Genomic DNA, 22,640 nt, shown 5'->3' on the forward strand with positions numbered 1-22,640 from the left:
AATATCTCAGTGTATGCACATAAATCATGTGGTCCAATAAAAAATTAACATGCACATATACATACATGCATGTAGATTAGAAGAGATAAAGCAAATACCGCAATATATCAACAGTTTGTAAATTAGGTGAAAGCTATCTGGGTCTTCATGGTACTATCTTAAAACTTTGTATGTTAGTCATTTTACAAAAGGTTGGGGGTGGTGAATGAGATAAATTAACAATATTTTTAAGCTTATTTATTTTGAGACAGAGAAAAAACAGCGGAGGGGCAGAGAAAGAAGAAGAGAGAGAGAGAATCCCAAGCAGGCTCCACTCTGTCAGCACAGAGCCTGATGCAGTGCTTGATTTCACGATCTGTGAGATCCTGACTTGAACCGAAATCATGTCAGATGCTTAACTGACTGAGCTCCCCAGGTGCCTCCAAATAACAGTTTCTTACTGTGAAGTACCTATTCATTGTTCAAATTTTTCATTGCGTCAATTACAGTGGGTGTTTCTCTCTCTCTCTTTTTTTTTAAGTTGGTATATTTTAAGAGAGAGTGTGTGTGAGTGGGGAAGAGGCAGAGAGAGATGGAGAGAGAATCCCAAGCAGGCTCTGCACTGTCAGCACAGAGCCCATTGTGGGGCTAGAACCCCACATGTGGGATCATGACCTGAGCTGAAACCAAGAGCTGGTCGCTTAACCAACTGAGCCACCTAGGCACCCCACTTTTTTTTTTTTTTTTTAAACACTTTAAGTCAGGATCCAGATGAAGTTCACACATTGTGATTGGATATGAATGTCTTCAAATCTTTAGGTTTTCCATTTCTTTTTTTCTTGCAGTTGTTGATGACAAGGAGTCATTTGTCCTGTAGTTTTCTATAGATTGGGTTTTGATGTTGTATCACTGTGGTATAATTTGGCATGTTCTTCTGTCTTCTATCTTTCCCATAAACTGATAGTTAAGTTCAGAGTGTTGATCATACAGGTTTGAAGGGATCAAGAATACATCATAGGTGGTGTTTCTGTCTATCTAGAGGCATATAATATCTGGTTGTCTGGATCTCTTTATGTTAGCAACCATTGGTGCTCAGTGTCTAAGCCCATTAGCTTGATAGGGTTTGGAAAATGATGCTATCATTCCTGTTTTTTTAAGATTTTAATTTAAAATAATCTCTGCATCCAATGTGGGACTCAAACTCACAACCTCAAGATCCAGAGTCGCGTGCTCCACTGACTAAGCCAGTGAGGCCCCCCCCCCCGCCCCCACTTCTTTTACTAGTTAAAATACCTTTATAAAGAGAAACTTTCTTTCCTCTATTTGGTTAGCCAGTGGAATCGTTTTTATAGGAAAGGCAAGATAAATGCTTGATTCTTTCCCTTTACTTACCAAGCTCAGAGTAATGAGTTGGTTCATGAGCGTACTCCAGTCTTGACCAAATCAAATAGGTTTTCTTGTTTTTGTTTTTACTTTAGTGTGAACTCCTAAATTTAAACATATTTGTGATTTAAACCTATTTTATTTATTACCTTTATTGGTGTTCAAATTGTCCTATCATAGGTATCATAGTCTGTAATACTTTCTTGCTATCTGATATGACAAGATGTTCTATGTTCAACTTGTACATCTCTTGTCCCCCAGACATGGAATTAGTCCTTTCTCCAAGGTGTCCTAGTTCCTTTTGGTGTTTTTTTTTTTTTTTTCCTTAATGTTTGTTTATTTTTGAGAGAAGGAGAGGGAGACTGAATATCCAAAGCAGGCTCTGTGCTGACAGCAGAGAGCCCAATGTGGGGCTCAAACCCACAAATTGCAAGATCATGACCTGAGCTGAAGTCAGACGCTTAACCAACTGAGCCACCCAGGTGTCACCCCTTTTGGTGGTTTTTAAAAATCAATCTGGCTACTGGGGGTTCACCTACCTATTGGGTACATAACAGTTTCTAGGCCTTTTCAGTTGACAGAAATAGGAATTTTTTCAAGGTAAAGTGTAATTATGAGTTGGTATCATCTCTTTAAAAGATCTGTTTAGTGGTATGCATTATCTAAAGCAAGAAAATAACTTTCCTAAATCTCCCTACAGATCTAAACTAGCTTATTCAACTTTCTTATAAAATTGGCCTTTTGTGTTATAGATGGTAGGAAAGATTGCTGTCTGTGCTTAATTTCAAAGAGGTATAAATCTGGATTTTTTTTTCCTATTTACAGATGGTAGGAGACTATGAGGTGTAGCAGAAAAGATAAGAGTTGACTATGTAGGTGAGAACTGTTCTAGAGCTTTAAGCAAAACAACAAAAACAAAAAACCCAAATTGTCTTCTAAAAAACTGAATGTGAATTATATGGAGGAAAAATCCAGTTAACTTGTGAACCTGGGGCATGAGGACTAAGTCAGCCACATGAGAACCCTGGCTTTGAAAGCCAAGACACGTTTTTTTTTTCTCTTTCAGGTGTTGGCAGATCTCATAATTCTGTTCTAGGTGATCTAAAAAGTACAGTATTGGGGCATCTGGGTGGGTGGCTCAGGCAGTTAAGCCGTCTGACTTCAGCTTGGTCATGATCTCACAGTTGGTGAGTTCAAGCCCCACATCAGGCTCTCTGCTATTATCACAGAGCCTGCTTTCAATTCTCTGTCTCTCTCTCTCTTTCTCTCTCTCTGTCCCTCTGATGCTCGCGCACTCTCTCAAAAATAAACATTTTTTAAAAAGGTAAAAAGTAATAGTATTTATAACTTTAGCTAAGTTGGATTAATTTTAACAAACTCCTGCGGTGAGGTGTTCACTAAGAATTTAGAAATGAGAGAAATTGGACTGTCCTCTGCTGGTATACCTGAGGTAAGCCCAGGGAATTAACCTTCAGAAATGCTCTCTAGTTCAGCTGAGCGTCTGACTTTTGATTTCCGCTCAGGTCATGATCCCAGGGTTGTGGGATCAAGCCCTGTGCCCAGCTCCATGCTGAATTGTGGAGCATGCTGAAGATTCTCTCTCCCTCTGTCCATCTACCCCACTCATTTGCTCTTTCTCTAAAAAACAAAACAAAAAAAAAAAAAACCACTGGTTGCCAGACAGGCATAGCTAGATAATTCAGAATAGCAGCTTCTCAAGGTCCTTGATAGGATTCTTATGCTAACCAGTGCCACCTACAATGAGATATTTTCTTGGGGACTCCACCTGGGGCACGGCTGTACCTCCTTAGACTGCTTTAGCTTTGTGAGATGATTCCTGTACTTACAATAAAAGAGCGTGAAACTTTGCCATTTTTGTCTAGATTGTATCAGTATCCCATAACCATGGGATGAGGGTCTCTTATATAGACTTTCTTATGTAAGAGTCAAGTTCTTTTACATAAAGAGTGAAATGATCACAACACACCAGTAGTAAATATGTGCCAGGAATTGTTAATAGTTATTTACATACATTAACTCACCTTCCTCTTGATAAAATCTGTGAGATCTGGTAGGTGCTATTATTATCTCTTTCACAAATGGGGACAGAAAGGTTCATCATCTTGCCCAAAGACTTACGGCTAGACAATGGCAGAACCAGGGTTTAAACCCAGGGGGTCTGTTTCTGGAGTATCTGTGCTTAACACCTATGCTGTCTGCTGCACTGTGGTAATAAGTGGTAGCGTTACTATAAGGGAATATCTTAAGGAACCAAACTACAGATAAGAAAGCTTGAGTGCTGTCATTTGAGACAAACGTGCACCTACTCTATTGTTCATGTATTCCTAAAAGGTACCCTTTTAGTTCTGATGACCTCAGCTTTTCCTTTGTGTTAGAGAGTAACATCCTTAAAACTGCCTTGGAGATGGAAAGCCTGGCTAAGTGTTAGCTTTTCCTTTAAGACCCTGTGGCGTCTCCCCTATCACCTTAGACCATCGGATCAGATTCCAGCCACATATGTCTAGATGTCAGTCTTTTTATTTTCCTCTTAAAAAAGAAAACCGTTTATTTTGGAAATTTCACACTTACACAGAAATAGACAGAATGGTAAAATGAATGCCCATGTACACGCTCAGCTTCAGTAATTATAAACTCACGGCCAATCTCGTTTCATCTATGTCTTCACCACTTCTCACAATTTTAAAGCAAATCTGAGACATTTTTATCAGTAAATAATCAGATTTGTTTCTAAGAGATAAGGACTTTTTACAAACAGAATAGGGATACTACAGTTTTGAAAACTAATAGTAATTCCTTAATCAAATATCCACATGCTACTTAAATTTCCAAAATTATCTCATGAAAATTATTGTATAGGTTTGTTTAAATCAGGACCCAAATGCGATCCATACATTGTAATTGGTTGACATATCTCTTATTTATATTCTTCACATCTTTTTTCAGTCTAGACGTTCCTTCTCCATCTTGTTCTTTTTTTCCCTTGCAGTTTTTTTGTTGAGGATGCTAGATTGTTTTAGACATAATTTAGTCTTAGATATTCTCTCTCTGTCAATACATTTTACTCTTAAGTTTTATTTTTGATGAGGTATTAAACCAGTAAGCTTTTCTATTAAAAAAAATTATTGACATACTTTTCAGAGGGGAAGCTAAGCAAAAATTCCTTTTTTCTTCTTTGGTAGGTAAATGAGCTCAAATTTCATAGTAATTTTTTTCATAAATCTGTTGAACATCTTTATTATAAAATTTGCTTTATGATTTATACATTATATGTATTTATTCTGAAAATATTTATTTATGTTTATTTTTGTAGCCCTTGGAAAAGAAGTTTGTCCGAGTTTCTGGAGAAGCAACTATTGGGCATGTAGAAAAATTCCTCAGAAGAAAAATGGGTCTTGATCCAGCTTGTCAGGTAGAGTATATGTGTGTAAAAGGACAGATGAAGCTGTGAGATTACCTTTAGTATACTGAAGAAATGCTAAAAAGGATTGCATGCTGTGGCTTTTATGATATGTAGATAATGTAAATGCTAATTAAATATTGGGACACAGTGATTCCAGCCCCACTTGAATCACATTTGACCAACTGTCTGCTTCTCACTGGCATTGGTGACTGACTACCTGTCAGTGTCAGAGAAGAGCTGAGGATACGAGCCTCGGTTCCCCAAGGCTGTCTCTTTGACAGTGCAGAAGGTTGTTTATCACCCATCCTCTTCTCTTCAGAGGACATCCTTGCGTTTGTGACAAGCTAGGTCCAAGACACCTAGAAAAGTGAGATAGCTGTCTAATAGAGACCCTATTTGTTTTTTGAGCATTAGGAAAGATCTCCCATTCTAGCCATGTAGTATGTTCTTGTTATAAGGTAGAAACTCGAACCTCGTGTATTGTTGAACATAAAGTCTAAATAGAATGTGGGTCACTGACAACGCACATCTATATAGTTTTGCTCTTTCATTACTTAAATTTTAAAGAGGATTTTGTTCTCCATCATGTGTAAAATTTGAAGAAATAATTTTTATTTAAAACACTATTTGCTATTAAGTTAACAGATATTTCTCATGGCAACTGAAAACTGGAAATAACTTACCTGGCCACCTTGTAGCCACAGCTTACCTGAGGTTATTGCTAGTCTTCTGGTAACTAACTAGATGGGGCGCCTGGGTGGCTCATTCGGTTAAGTGTCCAACTTCGGCTCAGGTCGTGATCTCGCAGTTCGTGAGTTCGAGCCTAGAGTTGGGCTGTGTGCTGGCAGCTCCGAGCCTGGAGCCTATTTCAGATTCTGTGTCTCCCTCTTTCTCTGCCCCTCCCCCGCTCACATTCTGTCTCTGTCTCTCTCTTTGTCTCAAAAATAAATATTAAAAAAAAAAAAAAAGGTAACTTATTAGAGACCCCTGGACAAAGAATTGTAAGTGATCCCATAACAGTCTATTATTTCTAAAAGCAGAATTCAGAAGAGTGGCACCTGATTATATAAAGTAAGAAATGCCACCCAAGAGGGCTTTCTGTAGGGTATAGATTACTTCCTCTGTGGCTAGATACTGATCAGAACAGAATTACCATTTATAAGTTTCACATGTGGTGTTTTAAGAAATGTGGTTGCCAAATTGGTTTGGCTGTGTAAAAATGTAGGTTTTTTCTTGCATATCATAGAATTCAAGGCTTTCAGCATTTTGAAATAAAATTTTATATATATACGTATATATACATATATACACACATATATAATATATATATATATGTGTGTGTGTATATACGTGTTTATTTTTGAGAGAGAGAGACTGCAAGTGGGGGAGGGTCAGAGAGAGGGGGACAGAGGATCCAAAGCAGGCTTTGTGTTGACAGCAGTGAGCCTGATGTGGAGCTCGAACTCATGAACTGCAAGATCATGATCTGAGCTGAAGTCAGATGCTCAACCAACTGAGCCACCCCGGCACCCCTGAAATAAAATTATATAAAATTTGTCTTCAACATTTAACTTTCTGTCAGTTCTTGGCTTTCTCGGTAAATATTTCTTTCCTATTCAGGGACTATATAGGTGGCAACACTTATAAATTACTATTTCACCAAAATGTTGAAATGATGGAACAGAGAACTATCAAATATGCAGATTGTGACTAAAATTGTTTAGACCTTCTAAATCCAAGAGAGAGTAAACAAGAGTTACTTCTAATACGAACAGAACATTGAGCTAGTTAACCATTAATCAAAACAAAATGCTTGGTGAACCCAGTCACTTGAGCCTGCTGTGCTGATCTTCTTTAAACCAGTTATTCCCAAGTAGGAAATGTGTGCTCTGTTTATAGGTATGTGGCCTTCACTTAGGGTTATTTCTAGCAGGAATGAATGATTACTACAGGACTGTTAAGTAATAAACTACCTTAAAAGTTATTTGTGGCATACCAAAATAAAAAAGGAAGACAATTCTGATTAAAAAAATACAGATCATGTATTCTTACAAGAGATTTAAGTTACTTCAAAATCAGAAATCAGTAATTGTCTGGATAGATTCCATCACATAGAAATCCGAGTGCCTCTGGATTACTGTGGTTGAGTCAATGGTATATTGAACTCATGTCTTATTTTATTTTGTCTTATAGCTACTCTTGTGTTCCTGCATACATTGTTTGATCGTCAGATCTTATTTTTGTTTTATGAAACGAGACTTAGAAAATAAACATCACATTGATCACTAAAAATTCTTTATGTAGAATAAGTGATGTTAGATTTTATTGTTAATCCTACCATAATTAATTCCATCCTAAAAGATAGGTTATTATTTATTTAGGATATGAACTTAACCTTACTATTAAATTGTTTCCAAATCAATTTTTAAACAGACTCTAATGCATCATATGGTATGTCCCTACCATTTATTTATTACCTATTGATGCTAAATTGAGCATCTATGTACTTGGCCTTAAGAGTACAAAGATGAGAGAGAAAATTTATGCCACCAAGGGACTTGCTTGTAGGGAAGATATACAAGAAAACAACTGAATGATAATAGGATATGGTGAGTGTGACAAGAGTGCAAGAGTGAATGATTTAACTCTGGAGGAGTCAAAGAATGGACTTGAAGAATGTATAGGAATTTGCCAGATGAAGAAAAAAGACTTTCTGTCAAAGAAGAGCATGTGTGAACAAGTATGCTACTAGCTCATTCAGTGAAAAATCCTATCTTGGAATCTGTAGTGTGATCTTGCTTGTAAAAAAAAAAGGGGGGGGGGTGGTTTGGGGCCCCTCGGTGGCTCAGTCGGTTAAGCGTCCAACTTCAGCTCAGGTCATGATCTTAGGGTTCATGAATTCAAGCCCCACGTTGGTCTCTGTGCTGACAGCTCAGAGCCTGGAGCCTGCTTTCGATTCTGTGTCTCTGTCTCTCTCCACCCCTCCCCTGCTTGCACACTGTCTCTCTCTCTCTGTCTCAAAAATAAACGTTGAAAATTTTTTTTATATGGGTTTAAAAAAAAAAAAAGATACAGGTTTTTCCTGCCTTCTTAGACTACCCTCACAGTCTGATTTCTGCTCTGAGGTTAGAAATATTACAGTTAACCTTTCTGCCTGAGACTTAGCTACTCCAGAGGTAGAAAGATTATACAGGAAAAGAGTTAATAAGCAAACCTGAGGCTGCTCTCTTTAGAAGGGACTGCTTCTACAGTTGGCCCTTGCCTACCTAGCATTTTGGCTTGCAGAAAGTTCCCAGTAAGGGTGTTTCACCATGCCTACACCATACAATGGATCTGTGATGAATACCTGCTTTCCTTCTGGGAGTCTGGAGCTTAGTACTTGTTACAGGCAGAGAATGCCAACATGAACAGCCCTCAGTAAAAACCCTGTACTCTGAACTTCAAATGGGCTTCCCTGGGCAGAAACATTGCACAAGTGGGCTGCATTTCCAGTGCTAGGAAAAGGAGTACTCTGGGTGTATCTTCTCCTGAACCGAGAGGGGGGACCATAGGAAGCCTGTGTGTGGATTTGTCCAGACTCCACCTACATCTTTTTCCCTTGCTGATCTGGCCACATATCCTTGCTGTGTTGCTGAGTCCGTGAGTCCATCTACAAACTACCAAATATGTGGGTCATGTTTGTGGGAACCCAGAGATGTGACTCTGAATGAAGTAATTTATGAAATATTTACAGTCAGGTAACTTTTAAAAATCAATATTGTAAAATCAGAAGCAATTTAAATGTTTATCAGGGAAATGGGTTTATAGATTATGACATGTTCAGGGGCACCTGGATGGCTCAGTTGATTGTCCAACTCTTGATTCCAGTACAGGTCATGATCCCAGGGTCATGGGATCGAGGTCCGCCTTGGGCTCCATGCTGAGCATGGAGCCTGTTTAAGATTCTCTCTTTCCCCTACTTGTGCTCTTTCTAAAATAAAAAATAAATATAAAAAGTTATGACATATTTATACAGTGGAACACAATGTAGCTATTAGAGGTAACCTTGTACTTCAGAGATGTCTATGCTATATTAAGGTTTTTTGGGGTTTTAAAAAAATTTTTTTAATATTTATTTATTTTTGACAGGGAGAGAGACAAAGCATGAGCGGGGGAGGGGCAGAGAGAGAAGGAGACACAGAATAGGAAGCAGGCTCCAGGCTCTGAGCTGTCAGCACAGAGCCTGACACAGGGCTCGAACTCACGGACTGTGAGATCATGACCTGAGTCGAAGACGGACGCTCAACCGACTGAGCCACCCAGGCATCCCTAAGGCTTTTTGGTTTTTAAATAAGTTGTAGAACAGTTTACGTGGCTTGATCCCATTTTTTATTTTTTGTTAATTTTTTTAATGTTTGTTTTTGAGAGAGACAGAACGCAAGCAAGGGAGGGGCAGGGGGAGAGGGAGACAGAATCCAAAGTAGGTTCTAGGCTCCAAGCTGTCTGCACAGAGCCTGATACAGGGCTCGAACCCATGAGCTGTGAGATCATGACCTGAGCCAAAGTTGGACACTTAACCGACTGAGCTACGCGGGCTCTCTCATGATCCCATGTTTAAAAAACAAAACAAAAATCCCACATGGGCACATAGCATCTAGGGCCATCCACATCAAACTGTTAGTAACTGCCAACTTCTGGGGGTTAAGATTAAGTTGAAAAGAAAAATACAGTAACCAGACCATAAATGTATACCATGGGGAGAAGCCCATGAAGAGTGATGGTCTCTGGATTGCTGAATACTTAATCAAAACATGATGATAGTTTCCAAATTCTTTAGTTTTTCATGGATCTGAGGTCTGTGCACAAAATAGTCTATCATAGCTTTCAAATCATCTTGCAAACAAGGCTTGCTCTGCCAATGTTGAAACTAGTAGGTGTGAGACACAAAAGCTGGTACTAATTGGGGGCACCTTGCTGGCTCAGTCAGTGGAGCATGTGACCCTTGATCTCGGGGTTGTGGGTTCGAGCCCCACATTGGGTGTAGAGATTACTTTTTAAAAATCTTTTTTTTTTTTTTAAAGTTGGTACTAATTGGAGTTTATGCCTTAAGATCTAGCATGTGCGCTGACAAACTGGCCCATAGGCTAGATCTAGCCTGCCATCTGTTTTTATAAATAAAATTTCATTGGAACGCAGCCATACTAAGGCTGTTTTCATGCTATTGTGGCAGATTTGAGAAGCTATGACAGAGATCCTAGGGCCTACAAAGCCTAATATATTTAGTGTCTACCCCTTTATAGAACAAGTTTGCTAACCCCTGATGTGCACTTAGGCTTTGGAGAAAGATAGACCTGGGGACAGACCTGGGTTTAGATCTGGACTTTACTAGTTACTAGCTTTGCGACTTTAGGAAAGTTAAATGTCTTTACCTCTTAGTATTTTTATCTGTAAATTGGGCATTATAATGCCTAGCTCACAAGAATGTGAAGATTATATACATAGTATAACATATGGTATACATAGTGGCTTCTCAGTGAAATTCAACTGCTTTTATGATTCTTCCCCACCTATGCTGAAGCTTTCAAGGAGATTAATAACGTTGGCATTGGACAGGAATTTTAGAGTAAACAGAATTTGAAAGTAGGAAGATCTGGTTAGAAGGGGATTTCAGCTTTAAGCCCAGGGGTAGCCGCTGAAAGGATGCTAGGAACACTGAGAGGTATTATGAAGAAAGAAGCCGCAGGACTTTTTAACTGATTGCGTATGAGAAGAAAGGGAAAGGAGAACTAAGAGTCAGAGGTGATATTCTATTCTGGGTTAGAGGACAAGAAGAACTGTCACACCATAAACTAAACAGTGACGTTAGGAGATGTAGTCAATGAAGGGATCTATATGAATAAGACATCAAGAACCTGACCCCATTTTAAGGCAATGGGAAAGGAGCACTCCTTGAAAGACAAAGAAAGATTGAAGATTTGCATTTCTGTCTTAGCAAGTAAGTATACTGGAATCTTACTCCCTTGTAGTATGTCACTGAATATCATTCTTACTAGAGCATTCACCATAAAAGATTTATCTTAGAACTTTGACTTCCCAAAGAACTAAAAAATCTTACGATGTTCCATTCATAAAACAGCTCCCTTAGTGTGCACTTGATGTCACTGTTAGACTCTTCATTGTTGGAAAGTGAGATAGTCCTTATAAGAGAATTATTCAAGTAACTAAAAGCCTTTTTAAGTATCATATACCCTTTTAACAATTTTAGCGTGGAACTTAAAAAAATGTACCTTCCCGTGCTGCCTTATGCTGAATATATCAAATGTGATTTTATTTATTCTCAGAGATTCAAGGGAACATTTTGAGTGCCTGCTGTACTATACTATTATCCTGCTATGTCTTCTAATACCCCTTCCATTTTACTTTATTTTTATAGCAAGTTTTTAAAATATGTCTTGAGAGTGTTTAATCTGTCTAAAATAAAATAGCAAAGTCTAGTTTGGAAATAACTATGTAGGTTTTTCTTAATTTTTTTCACATGGTTTTTTGAAGCAGGAAAGCAATCTGATACTCTTATTTGCCCACAGGTAGATATCATCTGTGGCGATCACTTGTTGGAGCAGTATCAGACCCTAAGGGAGATCCGACGTGCGATTGGTGATGCAGCAATGCAGGTGGGTCCTAGACTTTATCGTACTTCTGCCTGACAGGCACGTTGTTTAATGAAAGAAATGTTATCAACGGTTTTAATAAAGGTTCCATAATTTTCTTTTTTTTTTTTTTTTTTTAAGTTTATGTATTTTGAGAGAGAGAGTGCAAGAGGGGAAGGGGCAGAGAGAGAGAGCGAGAGACAGACCTGAGCCAAAATCAAGAGTCGGACGCTTGACCGACTGAGCCACTCAGACACCCCTCGGTTTGTTTGATTATAGCCATCCTATTGGGTGTGCAGTGGCATCTCGTAGTGGTTTTGATTTTATTTCCCTGATGACTAATCATGTTGAGGATCTTTTCGTGTGTTTACTGGCCATTTGTATATCGTTGGAGAAATTTCTATTTAGAACCTTTGCCCATTTTTAAAAATTGGGGATTTTTATTATTGAGTTATAAGAGTTTTTCATATCTTCTGTATACTCGTCCACTATCAGATATCTGATTTGTAAAAATTTTCTCCCATTCAGTGGGTTGTCTTTTCATTTTCTTTGTGATGACCTTTGAAACACAAAGTGTTTATAATGAAGTGCATTTTATCTGGTTTTCCTTTTGCTCCTTCTGGTTTTGGTCTTTTTTTTTTTTTTTTTTTTTTTGTTTTTTGGTTTTTGGTTTTTGGTTTTTGTTTTTTTTTTAGTTTATTTATGTATGTATTTATTTATTTATTTATTTTGAGAGAGAGCGCGCGCACGCACAAGTATATGTGAACAAGGGAGGAGCAGAGAGAGAGGAGAGAGAGAATCCCAAGCATGCTCTGCCCTGTCAGCACAGAGCCTGACACAGGGCTTGAACTCAGGAACCACGAGATCATGACCTGAGCTCAGATCAAGAGTCGGTCGTTTAACCAACTGAGCCACCCAGGCACCCCTTGTTCCTTCTGTATTTGGTGTCATATCTGAGAAACCATTTCCTAATCCAGAATCATAAATATTTATACCTATGTTTACCATAGATTAATTTTGTTTATTCTGGAATGTCATGTAAGTGGAATCAAGTACTCTTTTGTGTCTGGCATCTTTCATCCCTCATATTGAAATTTATCCATGTGGTTACATGTAGCAATAGTTTGTTTCTTTTCATTGCTGCATAGTATTTCATTGTATAACATGCCATATTTTATCCATTTTCCTATTCATGGACACTTGGGTTATTTCCCCTTTTTGGCTAATGCAAATAAAGTAGCAGGGCATCTGGTAGCTCAGTCGGTTGAGCGTCCAACTTGAGCTCAGGTTATGATCTCGCAGTTTGTGAGTTCGAGCTCCACATCTGGCTCACTGCTGTCAATGCAGAGCCTGCTTTGGATGTTGTGTCCCCCTGTCTCTTCCTTTCCCCTGCTTGTACTCTCTCAAAAATAAATAAAACATTTTAATAAAAAAATACAAATAAAGTAGCTATGAACACAAGTATACATTTTCTTCCTCCTCATCTTTTTAAATCAGTTTTGCTTTCACTTACTTTGGACAACTAACTAGCAGTGGAATTGTTGGATCATAGGGAAGGTGTATGTTTTCTTCGATAGGAAACAAAGAATTGATATATTTTGATATGATTTTTGTGGCTGTACTTTACCACCAACCTGTAAAGAAATATGGCCGAAATTTCTGCAGCCTAATGACTGGTCTATTATGGAGAATTTTATTTATTTTTTGCATGGTTTTCTTTTTACCAATTTGCTACAGATTTCCTTGCACCCACCACTCAGATTTAATGAGGGTTGGTAACACTTTATTCTTTCAGATAGGAAGATGTAAAATTCACATCACTTTAAAAAGAAATTTGAAACAAAGGAAAGTGTTAATACTCAATAAAACTGAGTACTGGTTACAAAGGTGTTATATTAATCTTTGTACTCTGAAAAAAATTTTTTTTAATGTTTATTTATTTGAGAGAGAGAGAGACAGAGAACACAAGCAGGAGAGGGGTAGAGAGAGAGGGGGTCAGAAGATCCAAAGCAGGCTCCATGCCAACAGGAGTGAGCCCAATGTGGGGCTCATACTCATAAACTGAGATCATGATCAGAGCTGAAGTGGATGCTCAGCCAACTGAGCCACCCAGCCACCTCTATACTTTGAAAATTTTTTAAACCTTTAGGAAAGTCATAGAAATAGCACAGTGAACATTCATCTATGCTTTACCTGGATTCACCAGTTTTTTGTTTTATTTTTTTTAAGTTTATTTATTTTTATTTTATTTTTTATTTAAAAAAAAATTTTTTTTAACGTTTATTTATTTTTGAGACAGAGAGAGACAGAGCATGAACAGGGGAGGGGCAGAGAGAGAGGAAGACACAGAATCTGAAACAGGCTCCAGGCTCTGAGCTGTCAGCACAGAGCCTGATGCGGGGCTCAAACCCACGGACCGTGAGATCGTGACCTGAGCCGAAGTCGGACGCTTAACCAACCAAGCCACCCAGGCGCCCCGATTCTTATTTTATTTTTTTAACGTTTATTATTTATTTTTGAGAGACAGAGAGAGTGTGAGCAGGGGCAGGGCAGAGAGAGAGGGAGACACAGAATCTGAAGCAGGCTCCGGGCTCTGAGCTGTCAGCACAGAGCCTAACATGGGGCTCAAATTCAGGAACTGTGAGATCATGACCTGAGCCGGGGTTGGATGCTTAACCACATGAGCCCCAGGTGCCCCTTAAGTTTATTTATTTTGAGAGCAAGTGAGCAGGGGAGGGGCAGAGAGAGAGAGAATTGCACACAGGCTCTGCACTGTCAGCGCAGAGCCCAAAAAGGGGCTCAATCTCCCGAACCCTGAGATCATGACCTGAGCTAAAATCAAGAGTCGGACACTTAACTGACTGAGCCACCCAGGCACCCCTGGATTCATCAGTTTTAACAGTTAGGATTCCATTGGAGAAATAGAACCCAAATGAATATTACAGAATTATACCTTAAACAACTGCAGGGGCCGGTGAAGAAGTGTATTGAAAGATAGTGCCTATGGACCAGTCAGTAGTCATTGTAAATCAACAGGGCAGCAATTGGAAGAAAAGACCGTCATGAGTGGGGAATAGTGAGAATAAATTGGAACCTGTAAGGAGAAACTGGAATGTGTGTCTCATCAGTTCCATCTTCAGTGACATGGGTGATCTGTAGACAAAGCTGGTGGTCTTTGGCCCAGAACTCAGAGAAGCTGAAGGTGGAGCTCTTGTGGGAGCAAGAGGAATTAGTGGCAGGCCTGGCTGCCTTCCTGTCCCTACAACGTGAGCCAGCATACCAGCAACAGTGTGTATAAGCTGAACGAGCATCGGGTGCTCTATGATGACCTGAGCATAATGGCTTCTGCCTCCTTCCACTTGGCACATCTTATCTTACACAAATCTCTCTTGGCTAACCTAACAGGGAAGGGATTTGGGGAAACATAGTTCCAGTTTGGCCAAGTTGACCTAGCAAAATGCAAAAGCCTCACAATCTAAGTGTTGGTGTGGGTGTGGAGCAACTAGAATGTATGTGCGTGGTTAGTGGGGGTGTGAACTGGTTCGGCCACGTGGGGGTTCTTTTGGTGGTACCTACTAAAGCCGTGGATGTACACCCTATTCCCCAGCAATTCCATTCCCGAGTATAGACTCAATAGAAATGAGTGTTATGTCTACCACAAGACATGTACAAGGTAGTTGATAATAGTTTGATCATGATAGCCACAAACCGGAAGCAACCCATATGCCCAACAAAAAATGAGTAAAAAATTGTGACATATACATACAATTTAATACAACTACCATATACATCAACATGGATGAATCTCACAGACATGATAGTGAGCGAACTAAGTAGGGCCCAAAAGAATATACAGCTGATCAGTGCAGATTTGCTTACTCATTAATATTTTATTGTAACCTCCAAATTAATACTAATTGCCATTTCATGGTCATTCACAGTTTTTCATAACTTTTTATTTTTAATTTTTTTTTCAACGGTTTTTATTTATTTTTGGGACAGAGAGAGACAGAGCATGAACGGGGGAGGGGCAGAGAGAGAGGGAGACACAGAATCGGAATCAGGCTCCAGGCTCTGAGCCATCAGCCCAGAGCCTGACGCGGGGCTCGAACTCACGGACCGCGAGATCGTGACCTGGCTGAAGTTGGACGCTTAACCGACTGCGCCACCCAGGCGCCCCCTTTTCATAACTTTTTAAATGGCATTTGGATTTCTTTTTTTTTTTTTTTTTTTTTTTTTTTGAGAGAGAGAGAGAGAGAAAGCATGCTTGAGCAGAGGGCAGGCAGAGAGAGAGAGAGAGAGGGATAAAGAGAATCCCAAGCAGGCCCCACACTCAGCGCAAACCCTGATGTAGGGCTCGATCCCACAACCATAGGATCACGACTCTAAGCTGAAATCAAGAGTCAGACACTCAACTGACTGAGCCACCCAGGTGCCCCAGTATTTGGATTTTTTAAAGAAATTACAAATTTTGTAATTTTGCTAATGAAACTTACATGTAATTGAGTATTAGAAAGATGCTCCAAGGTTAACTGTTCTTTACTGCAATATTATAGGTTGTAATTATCTTTTAGTTTTATAGGTATACTTTAGTTGTGATAACAGTTTGTCAGAGTAACAAAAGTAATTAGCATACCATGATTGGGGACCATTACTTTTTTTTAATGGCTGTCATTATTAACTTGAATTTTATATGTGATTTACAAAGAAGAAAGAGGACTTTGTCACCTTTCTGTTTCTTTGAAAAACATAGCTGGCTTTTCCTTGAGCAAGAAAAAGGACATGAAGTTGCATGGAATGTAATTATTTTTGCAACATAGCCAGCTTAGTGATAGAATGAAATGGTGTTAGGACTTAGTCTTGAAGTTATTTGGGTTGAAAAGTGAAAAGAAAAAGGGAAATCCATTGATAAGCCTGCCAGACTAATTAAGGAAAAACACATATATGATGTGAAATTGCTTAGAGCTCAGAAAAAGACAATACCACTAATAATTAACATTTCTTGAGCTAAGTAATCTCTATACCCAACATGGGGCTCAAACCCACAACCCTGGGATCAAGAGTCACACTCCACTGACTGAGCCAACCAGGTGCCCCAGAACATGTGTTATCTTGTGTAAGCCTCACAACAACCTTAAAAGATAACAATTAATGGGGTGCTTGGGTGGCTCAGTTAGTTAGATGTCCAACTCTTGATTTTAGCTTAGGTCGTGATCTCACAGTTCCATGGGATCAAGCCTGGCGTAGGCTTCTGTGCTGATAGCAGAGCCTGCTTGGGATTCTCTCCTCTCTGTGCCCCTCCCCTGCTCATGCTTACTCTTCATCTCTCTCTCTGTCTCTCTCTTTTCTCTCTCTCTCTCACTCTCTCAAAATAAATAAGTAAACTTTAAAAAAGGTAACAATTACTATCTCCTTTTATCTTTTTTAAAATGTTATTTTGAGATACTTTAAGACCTAGAGAAAAGTTACAAAATAGTATGAAAGTTCCTATGTAGATCTCACCCAGCATCCTTTAGTGTTAACGTCTTCCATGACCACAGTACAATCATCAAAACTAAGATATTGACATTGTTACAATACTGTTAACAAAACTGCAGACATTGGATTTTGCTACTTTTCCCATGGTTGTCCTTTCTCTGTCCTAGGATCCACATTGTATTTAGTCATCATGTCTCCTTGTCTTCTCCCAGTTCTCCAGTTCTTCCTTATTTTCATGACTTTGATACTTTTGAAGAGTATTGGTCAGTTATTTTATAAACTATCCTTCATTTGGGTTTGTCAGATGTTTTCTCGTGACTAGATTGAGGTTATGCGTTTTTGGCACATCACATACAAGTGATGTGCCATTCTCAGAGTATCATCAGGAGATATTTAATACTGGTAGGTTTTTCTCTTTGGAATTGATAATGTGGGGGGAGATACTTTGAAACTATGCAGTTATCCTGTTTCTCTTCAAATTTGGCCCTCTATTCTAACATCCATTGGTGGATCTTATAATTTAGAAAATTGATGTACAGAGGTTGCATACCTTGTCCAGGATCACTTGGCTAGTTAGTCATAGAATCAACAGTCAACTGTTGAAAATTTGAACTTAAAGCTCAGGCTCTTAACAGAAGGGTAACCAAATACTTTTTCAGGTGATCATTCAATTTATTATTAACACATTTTTAGAAATATAGTACCTTGCCAACTGTCTACATTTTAGTAACAGTTTAAAAGAATCTTCCTAAAATATAGAAACAAAATTATTTCTTTGATAACTAAAGCATACTTAGAGGTATAAACAAAGCCATTTCCTAAAAATTTTCTAATGTTAAACTTCAAAAATCTTAGAAAATGATTATCTTTTAAAAAATTAAGCTTACTTGATTAGAAATGCAAGAAACTAGGAGTAAAATCCCAGTGGAGTAGGTAGAAAATATTACTTCAAAAAATATTTACTGGAGAACCTGGCTGCCTCAGTTGGTTAAGTGGCCAACTCTTGATCTCAGCTCAGATCATGATCTCACAGGTCATGGGATCAAGCCCTGGTTAAGGCTCTGCACTGACAGCATGGAGCCTGCTTGGGATTCTCTCTCCTTCTCTCTCTGCCCCTCCCCTACTTGTGGGTACTGTCTCTTAAAGAAATATTTTTAAAAACATACAGTAAAGCCTTAGTTTGCGAGCATAGTTCATTTCGGAAACATCTTTGTAATCCAAAGCACTTGTATAAAAAAAGCGAATTTCCCCATAAGAAATAATGGAAACTCAGATGATTCATTCCACAACCCCAAAATATTCATACAGAATGATTACAATACTGTAATATAATATAAAATAATAAGGAAAACATAAAATATAAAGAAAAATAAATTAACCTGTACTTACCTTTGAAAACCTTTGTGGCTGGTGTGAGGGAGATGAGAGAGGAGGGTTATTATGTAGGAAGACTTTCACTATCACTAATGGAACCACTGCTATCTTTTGGCTCAATGGAATCTTTTTCTGCATGGGGGCCGTTGTATATACTCACACAGATGTTGCCTATAGTACAGTATTAATGAACTTTTGTCATATACTGCATTTAATGTAACTGGCAATAAGGCAGCAGACGAAAGGGTCTATATCTGCAGTCAGCCTGACCTAGAATGAAGCAAAGCATTCCTAAGCTTACTCTTGTATGGACAAGCAAAGGACTGTCCATAGGTGCTTTGAAGTGACAAAAAATACACTAGTGCCAGTTGTGTGGGTACCTTCCAGTGTTCTGAAAAATCACTGATTTCTGCCAAACACTGTGGCCTAAGATCCGAGCATGGGAGATGATCACCCACAATCCCCCAGAGAGAGAGAGAGAGAGAGAGAGAGTAGAACCATTGGCTCAGTTGTGATCTTGTGATGTTCAGCATCATGTACTACTCATATTGCAAGATACCGCTCGTTTATCAAGTTAAAATTTATTAGAAATGTTTGCTCATCTTGCAGAACACTCACAAAACAAGTTACTCACAACCCAAGGTTTTATTATATTTACAGAGCACTATTCTAGACATGTAGGGAGATTCAGAGATGAGCAAGTCCCTGAACTTAACCTATAATACAATTAAAGTCCTCATTGACAACAATGTAAGATTCATGGACTCTCAGGACCTCTCAGCTAAATGAATAATACACCTTCTGCGGGAAAGGGGAGGAGAATGGTGGGAGCTGAGATCTGGGCAGTCAGAATAAAACCATGTGCAGGACTTTATAGGCCATAGTATGAACTTTGGATTTTAATTGGGAAATTAATATGGGAAATTATTTTTGGAGAGATTTAAGCCAAGGACAGAAGTGACCTACTCTGACTTAAATTTTAGAAGACTCATTCTGTTTGGATAGTTCAAGAAGACCATGGATAGAGACATCTCTAACTACAAAATACAAATAATATTTATATCTATGTATATAGAATATAAATATAATAGACATAGAGACTTGAATTATAGTTATTTCATTTCGTAAAATGTGATTTTATACATACATTGAAGTTGTTTTGAGGTTTTAAAACCACTTGTAAGCTATTTTCAGTTTGACATCTCAGCATGTCATATTTTGCAAATGATGCTTTCATTTCTGAAACATGAATAACTACATGCAAAAAATTAACATGTAAAATGTAATTTGTATTCTTGTAAGAACATTGATAGAATCTGTTTGTGTTATAATATAAATTCATTTACTTAGATTAGGCTAATTAGAATAGATCTGATGGTCCATGGGCCAAACATAGTATGAAATTGTGTTTTACATGGCTCACTGTGTTGTAAATATTTTTGAGTTTAAATTCCTGTAGCTACACATCTGCTCTCTGGTTTACCAGTGGTCTCCACTTTCCCTATAGACTCACATGCTTAACTCACATATTCATCTATGTTACTTTCCTGGCCCTTGTAGGTAGGCCTTTGAATTTGTGAACCCTTTCCTAGAATTCTGGAGAGCTTTCACTAGAGTTGCCAGGAACAGAATCCAGATTGCAGTGAATTGTGTAATAAATGAGAGATGAGGAAGTAGAGCCGTGGAAAAGCTTAACAAAGAGAGAAATAGCTAGAATGTGATTGGAAATGCAAGGCCTGCATTTCACCATTCCCCCTCTGTGTTGCTCAGGGTCAGCCCATTGCTCATGGCATACTCCCCAACAACTTACTTTTTAGCTAATTTTCCAGTTCATAGTAGGTTAGAAATAGCACTTTAGGGGCTCCTGGGTGGCTCAATTGGTTAAGTGTCCTGACTTCTAGCTCAGGTCACTATCGCAGGTCATGATCTCTCTGCTGTCAGCGCAGAGCCCGCCTGGGATCCTCTGTCTTCCTCTCTGCCCCCTTCCCTGCTCGTGCGCTTGCTCTCGCTCTCTCTCGCTCTCTCTCTCTCTCTCTCTCTCTCTCTCAAAAATAAATTAACATTAAAGAAAGAAAGAAATAGCACCTTTAAAAGGTGGATTGCTTGCTGGATGCAGACTTGGTGAGAACACAAAGGATTAAGACCTGGTTATCAAAAGAGGAGACAGAAACCCAAAAGAGCAGATGAAAAGATTCAGAAACACAGTACCTGGAGTCATTTAGTGTAGGGTTAAGTTGCCCAGAGACCGAAGACATCACTGTGTTACAGAAGAGTGTATTCAGTGTTCATGATGATGACTCTAGACATCAAAGAAAGGTTAAACTGTGTTGTGAACAGTCTTTTAGGCACAGTTAAAATGTATAATGTATTAAATGGGTAAGAGTTCCACAGTTTTCTTAACAGTGAATGGTAGTGAGCTGCATTTATGTGGAAATGAATGTTTAATTTCTTAGCAGATCCATGGTGTTTTATGATAATTGAGTCTTTTTTCGGGAAAGTAGTCCACGCAGAAGGAAAGGTGTGTCTCTTTGAGTTCTTTTCAGAGAACTGTTTAGCCACAAACATCCCTGGCTAATTGTGGAGTTTCAGAATTACCTTTGAGAGTCATTTAAAAAGGCACAGTGACAGGGAATATTTGGTGATAAGGTGAATGAATAAGTAAGTCTATTTACTTGGACCCTTTATTTTCTTTAAATCAAAGAATTTCACATTAGTGTTGGGCTATGAAAAATAAACCGTATCTGACTTGACTTGATTGTTTGCATAACCGGTTTTCAAATAACTGCAAAACACTTTTTTTCTTTTCAGGATGGTCTGCTGGTCCTCCATTATGGTCTTGTGGTTTCTCCTCTGAAAATTACTTGAAGATTCTAGCAGCATTAGGAGGAGGGAAACGAAATAATGAGGCTTCTGCAGGATTGCATTTCACCAAAGATTTCCACACAACATGTAATAGCTACCATTTTGTGCTGCTGGAGACATAACTTATCTATTTTCAGCACGTAGATTCATAACATTTATAAGTACAACTTGGAATGATGGAATGCATCTGTTTTACTAGAAACTATATATAAAAAGCATCCATAGCTCAGGGGGAAATTTTCAGAGCATTAAATTTTTAAATTCCTTGTGATCTCAAATACTTTGACATTGATTTTGCTTCCTAATCTTTGAGGTAAATCGGTTACTATTTTCTTCTTTGTTGAGCCATATCCCTTTCCCGTTGGCGGTTAGGATTCTGCTCTCTGGAATGGCATCCGTTGGGCAGTCATGCTTTTGGAAAAGAAGGATGCTTTTGAACTGAAGATTCAAAGCCAGGCTTTGTTAAACTACAGAGTGTACCTCTTGGACAAAGACCAAAACTACTGGCCACTTTTGTATGCTGCCATCATATTTGGAACACGTATCTTTCTTTTCCCAGCAATACTACCACAGAGATGATATGTACTTCTAAAAGGGATGAATTATCATTCTTTGTGAAGAGACTGTCTCCTGCAGGGTTTATGGCCTGTACTGTAAGCCTTCAGTGTAATAAAGACTCCTTTAACAGATCTTAACAACAAGGGATGCCTCTTTGAAACATTATCTTTATTATTTGAATGTTAGTTTGATTAGCATTCACTTTGAGTATGTAGTTTGGTTGTCAGTACCTTAGAACACCACTGCTTCTCAAAGTAATAAATAAACGAGTGAATTTGCAAGTTTACAGAATACTTACTGTTCCTCAGTAAGTCAGTTTAATGTTCATTGTCCCATTACTTTGTCACTGGGATAAAGAATACGGGTGTTTAAGAGTTCGCTCACGTGCAAAGATTTCAGTTTTAAATGTTATTTTGCCTAAAATTAGCATTGTGATACTTTCTAAAACAATATTTTGTAAACCCTATTTCACTGCAAAATTTCCAAGTCTGCGTATAGAAACAATTACAAATGAATGAGGTTTGGCGATTGTTTTGTAAAGAATTTGTGAATTGTGTATAAATCTCTTCTAACATTTAATAAAAATTTTTAATAAAAATTTATTTTAACCTATTTTGAAGTGTTCATATTTATTGTGGATTGAAACAAAAATAACCAAAATTCCTTACGAGATAAGGTATCCAAATTAGTTAAAATACCATCAAATAGTTATTTTATAAACATCTTCACTGATTTTACTAGATGCTGTTATTTGACAGTGGACAGAATAGCAACTATGGAATTCATTGCCTCTTAAATGTTTCTTACCCAAATTACATGCTATTTTTATTCTTGTCCCATGTTAACATATCTTTGTCAGGGATTCCCAAGACTACCTTCAGGTTTTGTTTTAAGTAGGCTCTATGCCCAATTTGGGGCTTGAACTCACGACCCTGAGATTAAGAGTTGCATGCTCTCCT

At 38.3% G+C, this 22,640-nt stretch overlaps 1 protein-coding gene across 1 annotated transcript in view; it reads left to right on the forward strand.

Annotated features, from left to right (window-relative positions):
* Positions 1-22,293, forward strand: part of PCGF6 (polycomb group ring finger 6) — a 38,117-nt gene extending 15,824 nt beyond the window's left edge. The window contains exons 8-10 of the mRNA XM_060641603.3: positions 4,694-4,792; positions 11,347-11,433; positions 21,070-22,293. Of these exons, the coding sequence (XP_060497586.1) occupies positions 4,694-4,792; positions 11,347-11,433; positions 21,070-21,126 (243 nt within the window). The 3' untranslated portion in view covers positions 21,127-22,293. The remainder of the gene's footprint in view (positions 1-4,693; positions 4,793-11,346; positions 11,434-21,069) is intronic.
* The last annotated feature ends 347 nt before the right edge of the window (positions 22,294-22,640 follow it).

The sequence above is a fragment of the Panthera onca genome, chromosome D2, assembly GCF_046562875.1.
Source record: "Panthera onca isolate mPanOnc1 chromosome D2, mPanOnc1 haplotype 2, whole genome shotgun sequence".
Taxonomy (NCBI): Eukaryota; Metazoa; Chordata; class Mammalia; order Carnivora; family Felidae; genus Panthera; species Panthera onca.